Here is a 10980-nt window from a genome sequence, read left to right as displayed (position 1 = left end):
CTGAAATGCCCCATGCATCCTAAAGTTCTTTCCCGTCTCTCTCTCTCTCTCTCTTTATGGAAAAACTACACGTGAGTTTGACTCGCCATCTAGTGGTCAGTACTGGTCATGGACTTGAAAATGAAATTGATGAAATTAAACTGCCTGTGTATCAGTAATCGTCTCTCAAGGTCTTAACTAGGATGATTCAGGTTAAATAAATGTTTACTTATTCCGGGAATATATTGGACTAAGCCAGATAAGGAAAACCTTAAAAAAAATAAATGACTTTACCAGAAATGAGATGACACACAGTTTGACTTTTAATTAGTAAATCCAAGTTATTTGTGTAAAAATATTCAAGAACAAGTGTGAAAAAAAAAAAGATAAACTAAAAAATTTAATATGATCATAAGAAGAACAAGAAAGGAAAGAAAGAAAAAAAGAACATGTCTGAAATGTTCAGATAGCCTAAAGATAGTACAGATATAGTCCAATACCCTTTTTAAAGTAAACAGTTTCACAGGGAGTAAGATTTTGCTGTATCAGGGTCAAACAAACATCAGCATTTTACTAAGCACTGCTGCACTTTTTATCTGATATTTTAATATTAATGACTAAACACTTTATATATTATTTTGCTGCTTGTTTTTAAATTCTGTGTGGAGCACATGGCAACAAAATTTTGTTCTGAGTTCACTTGTACATCTGAATGACAATAAAGTCTGCAAGTCTAAAAATGTAGGCTACATGCTTTATTGTTTACAGTTGGTATAAAGGGAATTTAAACACCGATTACTTTCCTACGAACCCAACGACATCACAGAGAGTGTTTGGGTCGTCTTTCTTGTGCACAACGTATTGACAAGCTGTTTTGTCAAACACTGACACACAATCTGAGGAAAACCCCCTGGGAATACCATAACTGTAGAGCAAAGACACATTAAGACAGAGATAATAATGATTGTTGTTGTTTAAGTTGTGTACCAATACTTACGTTGAGCAGCAGGAAGAACAAGTGCATTCCAAACATTCACTGTTTATCCATTTAGACCCAACAGGATGCCACGTACCATCAACATCATCCAAACAATGAGTTGCACCTGGAGGTATCGTCAGAATCAACAACAGTAATAGTACAAATAACATTTGTAATGTGAATAGTCAAATACAAAGTTATCGTCACCTGGTTTTGGAAGTTCTTTCACAAAACAAAATCCATTTGACAGTGACGCCACAGTACAAAGCAGCAGAGTCAAAGTTATGCAATTCTTGAGAGAAAAAGTAAAAGATAAATTATTAACAGCTATTAAACTGATAAAATAAGACCTATATCTGAGATAAATAAACCTGGTATTCTAATCTGGTTTGTGACAGCCTGAAAGGATATTAAACTTACCATGATGGCAATTTCAGAGACTCTCAGAGAGGACTGATGATGACTAGTTTAATTTGGCCCCAGATAAGGTCTTTTAAACAGTGGGTTTAAGGACCTTTGGAACCAAGGGGCGGGATGCCTAGGCTGTTTTTCAACCAACTTAGTAGTAGTTACAAATATCTGGGAGTCCACATGAACAGCAGGCTGCACTGACTACACTATGTGCAGAATTATTAGGCAAATAAGTATTTTGACCACATCATCCTTTTTATGCATGTTGTCGTACTCCAAGCTGTATAGGCTTGAAAGCCTACTACCAATTAAGTATATCAGCTGATGTGCATCTGGGTAATGAGAAGGGGTGTGGTCTAATGACATCAACACCCTATATCAGGTGTGCATAATTATTAGGCAACTTCCTTTCCTTTTGCAAAATGGGTCAGAAGAGAGACTTGATGGACTCTGAAAAGTCTAAACTTGTGAGATGTCTTGCAGAAGGGTACAGCAGCCTTGAAAGCTTTTGAAGCGGGATCACAGAACAATCAAGCGTTTCATGGCAAATAGCCAACAGGGTCGCAAAAAGCGCATTGAAAAAAGAAGGCGCAAAGTAACAAAAATACTCAGGGACATGGCCAAGGTAAGGAAGGCTGAAAAACGACCACCACTGAACAAGAGACACAAGATAAAACGTCAAGACTGGGCCAAGAAATATCTCAAGACTGATTTTTCTAAGGTTTTATGGTCTGATGAAATGAGAGTGAGTCTTGATGGGCCAGATGGATGGGCCCGTGGCTGGATCAGTAAAGGGCAGAAAGCTCCACTCTGACTCAGATGCCAGCAAGGTGGAGGAGGGGTACTGGTATGGGCTGGTATCATCAAAGATGAGCCTGTGAGACCTTTTCGGGTTGAGGATGGAGTCAAACTCAACTCCCAGTCCTACTGCCAGTTCCTGGAAGACACCTTCTTCAAGCAGTGGTACAAGAACAAGTCGCCATCTTTCAAGAAAAACATGATTTTCATGCAGGACAATGCTCCATCACATGCCTCCAAATACTCCACAGCGTGGCTGGCCAGTAAAGGTCTAAAAGATGAAAAAATGACATGGCCCCCTTGTTCACCTGATCTGAACCCCATAGAGAACCTGTGGTCCCTCATGAAACGTAAGGTCTACAAGGAGGGAAAACAGTACACCTCTCTGAGCAGTGTCTGGGAGGCTGTGGTTGCTGCTGCACGCAATGTTGATGGTGAACAGATCAAGAAGCTGACAGAATCCATGGATGGAAGGCTTTTGAGTGTCCTTGTAAAGAAAGGTGGCTATATTGGTCACTGATTTGTTTTTGAATGTCAGAAATGTTTATTTGTAAATTTTGAGTTGTTATATTGGTTTTCCTGGCAAAAATAAATAAGTGAGATGGGTATATATTTGTTTTTTTATTAATTTGCCTAATAATTCTGCACAGCAATAGTTACCTGCACACACAGATATCCTCCTAAGATAGCCAAAACTAAAAAAGCTCCATGCCAACTTCCAAAAATATTCAGCTTCGATATTTAAGTCTTTTGGGTTGATTGAGAATATAGTAGTTGTTCAATAATAAAATTAATCCTCAAAAATACAACTTGTCTGATAATTCTGCACACACTGTATAGTAATGCTACTTACAAGAAGGTCACAAGAAAGCTCAGGTCTCTCAAAATGTCCAAGGTACAGGAGATCTTCTACTAGTCTGTGGTCTCCATCGCCCTATACTTTATTGTGGTCTTCTGGGGGAGCAGCACCAGCAAAAGGGGACATCAGACGAACTGACAAACTGATTCATAAGTAATGTGAATTGCTGTGAGTTACAGTGAGGGAGAGGACAATACTGGACAAACTGCTCTCTGTCATGGACACTGCTGCTCACCCACTCCATCAGACTGTAGAGTTACAGAGGATCTCATTCTCCAACAGGCTCCTGCATCTTTGCTCCCACAATGATAGCCTACGGGACTACATTTCCCAACAACGCACCCTTATGTTATAGCTTATATCATTAGTTCCCAAAGTGGTTGTTTGTTTTATTTTATTTAGGTTACCTATTTTTTATTGGAAATTGTAAAATTTGGCAATTCGATCCAACAATAGATTTAAGTATTCTAATAAATAATATTGAACAATTTTTTACAGGTTTTTCAAGTTAAAATTAGCTATTGAATTATTTCTGGTGTCAATTTAATTTTTAGGGGCGTCCCAGCTTGTTATTTTGGGGGTCACAGCCTATATAACCCTGTGCTATGTCAAATCACCATTTAATTTTTAGTCTATTTTTGCAACATTTAGAATTTTAGTAGTCTTCACTTTATATTGCTTGTTTTAGTTATAATCTTTTAATAAGTGAGTCATTTCCCTTATGAATCAAAATTTTAACATAAGTTTAAGTGTCAGTCTAAAACATGTTTCACCTTAACCTATGTCTGCTCTTGAAGGTCTTGGTCAGATCTAGCAATAAATACCCTACATATTTCTTCGTTTTTTTCGTATTCATTTAACGCATGAGAAATTGTCTGTTTATGCGTGGTTATCGGCCGGTTCATGACCCTAACCTAACCCTAACTCTCACGGGGGATTCAGGAGTCAGTATCTGGCAACCCACAGAGCAACAAAGGCCGGAAGCGCCTCGCGCCTCAGCTTCTTCTGCTTCTTCTGCTTCTTCAGCGTCATTCTGTAAATATGGTTAATTGAAAAAAGGTTCGTTTGGTTTGCGAATAGTTTTAAGGATTTAATTTAAGGCGTTTCATGTATTTGTACTGGTTATGAAATAGTAAAAAATGTACATATGCCCAGGAGTTAGCCATTAGCTGGCTATGCTAACGCCAGGCCAGTCCGAGGATTTCGCGGCATCGTGCGCGTTATTTTTGCACAAATTGCGTTGCTTAATGAATATTTATCCCAACCAACACATAGTGAACTAATGAGTTACCTGAACACAAGCCTATAAACGGTATGGAGAACACGAGTGCCAGGATGCGTAATGGGTGGAGGGTGTAATCAGTCTAAGCTTCTGTAAACAACCTCTTTATTTATATGTTCAGTGTTTCCTACAGACTTTTACTGAGACACAAGCTCTCCATATTTGAATCGTTTTATTTAATGCAATGTATGTAATGTATGTAAATGTCACTTATTACCTCGGCTAATTAAAAAGGCTGATTAAATATAGTTATGTTTTTAACAATACTACAAGCGTATAAAGTTATAATTTCTCTGCCAATTTTTTTCAGCTTGTTTTTAGACTCTGGGGCAAACATTTATCTAACTTAACCACCATAGTCTCCTCTGTTACTGGGAAGTAATAAGGTGTAAGAACAAACGTGCTTTATAGTCTTAATTTTTTTCATTTGCAAGTTTAGTATATGTGTTTCTTTGCATGATTCTTTTCTAAAACACTCTTTTTTTTCTCTCTCCATCAAAGTAATCAAATACATCCCAGGGTCTTTTGGGGCCCATTAAGAGTATGCATCATCGTGGTACAGATAAGGAATTTCACATATCAGCAAGAAAGATGGCCACATCTTTGCTTTTCCAGTTATCTGCTCACGATCGAGAACTGGATTTAGTGTATTTGGACCACAGTTATGCTAAACCATGGAACGCACACCCTGATGCCAGCAGTGCCAGGCCTACACGGACTTTGTTTGTCACTCCCCGTCGCCAGCCTGAACCCTCAGCGTAAGATGATTATGTGAAAGTTATTTGGACATGTTATACATATGCATATACATGTTGTAAATATAATGTAATGGCCCTGTTTGTGTTTGCAGAGTGTCTGACTCTTTAATTGATGTGGAGACGGTCACACCCACACCTGTCCCCCTATATGATAACCAGAAGGCCCTCACTGTTATGAGAGAGTGTGAACGCCATGTCTTGTTTGCACGAACTGTTGCGGATAGCCCCCCACCACCTGAAGACTGGGAAGAACATATAAACAAGTAATAACTTTTTAGTTGAATATTTCTTCACAGTGTCTCATTTTTCAATGCAACATTTAAAAACAAGTCATTTTTTTTACACCCTTTGTTTTAGATCTGGTTGGTCGGTGAATCAAAACAAATTATTTAATAAAGTAATTAAAGCTTTACAAGTTGAAAGACTGGCTCGTCTGGCTAACGAGAATGTGAGTTTTGGTCATATATATATAATATATATCTCGTTAGGTCATGATGATGTTTTTACAAGAACATTCTAATTATACATCTTTTTCTGATCAGGCTCCCAATGAACCCATATTGAGAAGAATAGCGGTAAACAGGTGTGCAAGGAAGTTCCGAAATGCCTTGGCGAGTGTAAACTGGGACCCCAAACTGACACAGTGGTTACACACAATCTTAATAGAGTCTTTGAGTCTTGCAATGTTGGCTGCTTACCTAGATGTGCTTCAGACTTTGAAGAGCAAGGTACAATGTGTCATTAAGTTATAATTTGTTATTCCTTAAACAATTTGGAGTATATGCTAAAATATTTGCTCATCCTATTTTGTTTACCAGTTGCCCACACTGATCGATAGGATGTTACAACACACAACCAAAACTGGATCTCCAACTGCAGAAGCGCTTTCCCTGTTGCTGAAACGTCCCTGGGACCCAGCTGTTGGAGTTTTGTCTCAAAACAAACCGGTACAACTGTTTCCACTCATCAGTGATGTTATTTTTATAATCTACTTTTCACACTAGTTTTATAACCTGTGTTCTTGCATGTTTCAGTGCAAGCTGCCTGGATCTCCACTTATTCTTATTGCACCCTCGAGCCCCTCTAATCCAGCCCTCTCTACCTCACGACGAATGAGATTTTGGCAATCACAGCTGTCCTGCTTGGGAAAGGTATTATCATTTTGGTGACAGCACCTAGACTATGGAACAGCCTTCCCCTGCCTGTCATATCTGTGCAGCCTGTAGCACAGTTTAAGACCAGACTAAAAACCACCCCTTCTCCCTGGCATTTGGTTCTAGCTAGGCAGGATATCTTAATGCTTTATTGTTTTTTACCTATGTGTTGTATTTTATTGAATCAAACATCTTGCTAAACATATCTGGGTCCTTTAACATATGTCCTTATAAAACTTCTGCTTTAGGTCATTCCTATACATACCCATGTAAACAGTGGAGCCAATATTGGAATTACCCAATGTCTGGAGCATATGCTGGGCACAGTTCGGGCCAAAGTTATGGAGGTATTCCTCATTTTATTATGATTTTTTTTTTTCATTGGATATGTGTAAGAAAATGTAAACTTTTTTTTTTAGGTTCACAGCCACTTTCCCCACAAACCTATCATCTTGGTTGGCTGGAATGCTGGTGCTTTAGTCGCTTGTCATGTAAGACTTCAGAAGTAAAATGCATTTACCACATTTAACATGGCCTAATTTTTTTTTTTTTTTTTTTTTTATTGAAAACTTCCAGGTATCTCTAATGGAGTATCTGACTGCTGTAGTATGTCTTGGTTTTCCACTCCTTACAGTTAATGGGCCTAGAGGCGTAAGTAAGGGGGTGGGACTCATCAAGCAATCAGTCAACTTTGTTTCACTATAAAAGAACAAACCTAAATTTGTAATCATCTACAGGATGTGGATGATCCACTTCTCGACATGAAAACTCCAGTTTTATTTGTAGTTGGGCAAAATGCTTTGCAGCACAGTATCGAGAGCATGGAGGAGTTCAGGGAGAGGCTACGGGCAGACAATAGTATGGTAGTTGTCGGAGATGCAGATGATAATCTAAGGTGAACCGCATCTTCAATTGCTCTTTACATTGTTGTTTGTGTGTATGTTGACAAGTTGACCATGCAGAGATGATAAATTTGACTCTGATTCTGGTTAATGTCATCAGGATAAACTCAGCTAAGATGAGATCTGATGGACTGACTCAGACAATGGTGGACAGGTGTATTCAGGTGGATATTTTAGACCCCAAATCTTTAATATTGACACTTGACAGTGAACAACAGTGAGCAATGAATCATATTTTTTTTGCTGCTGCAGGATGAGATTGCTGACTTCTTGACAGGGGTCCTTACACGAGCTGAGGGCCACAGTCATGGCTCTGGGGAAATGAGAGATTTAGATACAGAGAAGAAAAAGCGGCCACGGAGGGAACTACCCTTTGACTTGGACAGAGGGAGACCCTCCTCTCCAGCTCTGAGAGTTCCTATTTCCCCTTCTGGGTCAGATGTGAGTGAGGAATCTATTTGCTCCTTGGGTAACTCAGTTGGTCAATGTTGTCTTAAGTTGGAATTCTTTTCTCCAGGATTTGTCTAGTGTCTGCAGCAGTCCTACCTCTAGTCCCAAGCCCAAGACATCAAGTCTGTCGCCGGCACAAAAGTCCAGTCTTATCACAGCCACCCAGCTCCTGAAGACACACATGCAGCGCTCTGGAACTGTCCTCAGCCACAAACAGGCCCAAGGTCAGTGTCCTGTACACACTGGCTTGCAGCACACGTTCACAAACACACGAGCACTGCTCTTTGGTACCACTGCACAATCACAGTCGCATACACTTTCACGTTTGCCCCACATGTTTATATAAACTTATATATATATAAGTATGCCAGGCACAGTACCATATGAAAACCTTATGTAAATGAAATGGTGATTATCACATCGTGGCTTCAGATGTGGCAAGACTGAGTGTGACTGAAATACTCTCCTCTCATTCTCTGCCTTTTTGTCTTCCTACAACTTTCCTTTCTGGCTTTTTTTCTGGTTAATTCCAGCCCAGTTTGCCGCTTTTATGAAACAAAACATGCTTGTGAGGAAAAACCTTCCTCCTGGCACCTCTCCTTGTATATTTGGTAAGTGTCCCTCTTCTTCCTCCAACAATCTTAACTATTCTTTTTTCCGTCTCCATCATCATTGGGATCCATTCAAAGGCTTTTGTCAGTTTAAGTGAATTGTCTACATGGCATGTCTACAGGGCTATAATCAAGGATTGTTTTTTTTTTTTCTTTTTTACTTGGGGCAGTGCCAGTGACAAGTGACCAGGTGGAAGGTATGGACAGAGATGACCTGAGACCCCATGGAAAAAGAAGGCAAACGCCAAGTCCAACACCAAACAAAGCTTCCAAAAGAGCGAAGATTAAGGTTACCATTGTTTCACAAAGTGAGTCTGCGAGTGGTGCCAACAGTCCGACTACACAAGAAGGTAACAGATGGGTATTGTTCTCTATAACCTGCACTTAAACAATAACTACATTCTTTGAAAGTCAGTCTTGCACGCTTATGTTTACTCTGTTTCCTCTTTGTACAGCTTCCGGGAAGCCGCTCACTGTGACTGTAGGCCAGTCTGTAGCTGGAGCTAAGGAGCTGTCTGGACTTCTTACAGGCCAGCGGTAAGTGTTTCTATGGACTGCTCTTTAGTTGTAGCTTACGAGCGCTTATGACCACTCTGACCACTCCACTCTGACACTACTGAGTGTCAAAAACACAGGGATTGATGACACTTAGTATTTTTGAATAGTATAAGAGCCACTTATAACTTCGGGATAGTCTTCAGTTAGATGGGTGGTTCTGTGTCTTGCTGCAGGTCTGGTAATATCTCAGAGGTGTCTGCAGGCTGCATGGTGTCAGGGTCCTCCACACCAGTCCAGGCGCAAGCTCCGGCTTTGGCCCAAGGTACCTTTGTACTGTCTTGCCCTGCACGCCTGTTTGTGTGGCTAACCGCTGTTCAGCATTATCACACACCACAGCTCTCAGCCATTCTGAATATTTAGAGTATTTACAAATACTGTGTTTTTAGAAGCATTTAGTTAGACGTGACCATTGACCACCTGTCACCTGTAAACCATTGAACATGACTTTTGATCTCGAACAGTGTGTGTTTGAATTGGTGGGAGGTTAGTGAGGTGATTTGCTTTATCTTGTGTACATATTGGTTGATCGTCCCTTTTTTTATTGATACTTGTTTTGTTTTTTTCAGGTCCTATCGCCAGCAATCTGCTTCAAGGCTTAAGTTTCAGTCTTCAGGAGATTGTCACCAAACCCCCTAATTTATCTGTGACAGCAGCCAATACAGGGGCCACGCAGGTATACAATCGTTTGAATTTCAAAATGTCAATCAGATAATTTTGTTGATGTATAATAGCATTTTTATCTTCTTCAGACACTGGGTAAAGCTCAGGGTCAGGTCCTGAGCTCCATAAGCAGTAGCAGCAGTACTCTGCTTCGTGCTGTGCCATTGGTCTCCACAGAGGGCGTGGCTAAAACTACCGCCATTCACCAGCTTCTCGCCAATGGTGGTCTGGCCAAACTTGCCAGCAGTTTGCCTGGCCTGGCAAACATCACCAATCAGACAGCTGGTATGTCTCAAAATGTCAAAACCCAGCAACCCAGATGAATCCAATTCAGGTCTGGTTAAGACGTGTTTTGAAATGCTCATGATGTCTAGTATATAAACAAATTAAAGTAGCAAGAGGAGGTTCACAGCTAAACTCAGGGCACATGTAATAATAATCAAGGCTATAGACATTTTACTGGTATTTTGTTTAAATAACACATTATTCATCCCTTATAACAATTAATGACAGCTTTTGCATTCTCCCAAAGCGCTGTTTATTTCATAATATAAACATAAAATTCAAGACAAAGTGAAGACAACAGTGTAAATAGTAAAAGAGGAATTGACAATGTTCTTTATCCAAACTGCTTCTTTTGTAAAATGTCTGTTCTGTCATTGTCATCTTACATTTGCCATTGCACTCATAGTTTTATTGTAATGTCTGGAATTATTAAATATTTCCCATGCATTGTTCTTGTTATTTCAATAAATAACCCATGTTTCCATTGCTCCTGGATTCAATGTTTTATCTTGTTGATGGGTCCAGACCCTTGACTGTAGGATGTCCTTCATGCTTTTTTTCCCCTCTTTTGCTTTGCTAAATGACTATCACAACGCATTTGTGATGTGCATTGTCTGGAGTGGCCATGTTGAGTCTGTTAGACTGTGGTATTGAATAGTTGTGTTTGTGTGTTGTCAGTGGGGCAGAAAGTGCCCACGTCAATAACGGTGACCCTTCGTGGTGGACCATCCACTTTAGTGGGTGTTAACCAGTCTGGTGATGATGTAATGCCAACTTGTGCCACTGAAACCAAGGTGTGTAGTATATATATATATATGGATTATGTTAGAAGTGTATAAGAATATGATTTGTATTTTTTTTCCCCCCCAACAGCCATAAGTGAAGGGGAGTCGACAGGGAGGTACAGAGGGGTCTGTTGTCCCGGGCCCCAGGCCCCAGGGTCTTACTGGCCCAGAATTGGACCCTTTTCCTATTAATTGATTAAAATTAGAGGGGAGCCCATGTGAGGCTCCTTGTCCCAGCCCCCAAATTTCTGTCGATGGGCCGTGTAGGTGATATGCCCAATACAGCATTGGACGTTTACTGACCAAGGAGGTTAAATGCAGAAGGCCATTACAATTCACACTTCTTGAAAGTCTCACAACCTGGGCCACAAATGCAAAAAGAACCTTTACATAGATGAGTTTGATGAAAATGACACATTCACCTGCTTATTGCTTGGACTGTCGGCTACATAAAAACTAAAATGTGTTACTGCTGGACTTGAACCCTTGTATTCATTGTTATTCAGTGT

The 10980-nt window shown here is 40.0% G+C and overlaps 1 protein-coding gene across 3 annotated transcripts; it reads left to right on the top strand.

The window, feature by feature from the left end:
- Positions 1 to 4808: 4808 nt before the first annotated feature.
- kansl3 (KAT8 regulatory NSL complex subunit 3) lies at positions 4809 to 10175 on the top strand. 3 transcript variants are annotated; one of them, XM_033972349.2, is made up of 19 exons: positions 4816 to 5066; positions 5159 to 5329; positions 5424 to 5514; positions 5609 to 5794; positions 5885 to 6013; positions 6101 to 6217; positions 6469 to 6567; positions 6640 to 6711; positions 6797 to 6871; positions 6958 to 7115; positions 7223 to 7286; positions 7375 to 7563; positions 7640 to 7796; positions 8106 to 8183; positions 8354 to 8533; positions 8639 to 8720; positions 8915 to 9003; positions 9308 to 9414; positions 9491 to 10166. In XM_033972349.2, exons 1-19 carry the CDS (start codon positions 4852 to 4854, stop codon positions 9722 to 9724), a joined length of 2493 nt encoding a protein of 830 aa, XP_033828240.1. In that variant the 5' UTR covers positions 4816 to 4851; the 3' UTR covers positions 9725 to 10166. The 3 variants fall into 3 exon arrangements, with proteins under 3 accessions (XP_033828242.1, XP_033828240.1, XP_033828241.1); XM_033972351.2 differs by lacking the exon at positions 8915 to 9003 and having other exon boundaries at positions 4809 to 5066; positions 9491 to 9582; XM_033972350.2 differs by lacking the exon at positions 8106 to 8183 and having other exon boundaries at positions 9491 to 10175.
- Positions 10176 to 10980: the final 805 nt, after the last annotated feature.

This window comes from Periophthalmus magnuspinnatus, chromosome 9 (assembly GCF_009829125.3).
Source record: "Periophthalmus magnuspinnatus isolate fPerMag1 chromosome 9, fPerMag1.2.pri, whole genome shotgun sequence".
Classification (NCBI taxonomy): domain Eukaryota; kingdom Metazoa; phylum Chordata; class Actinopteri; order Gobiiformes; family Gobiidae; genus Periophthalmus; species Periophthalmus magnuspinnatus.
This window is presented reverse-complemented; position numbering and strand designations above follow the sequence as displayed.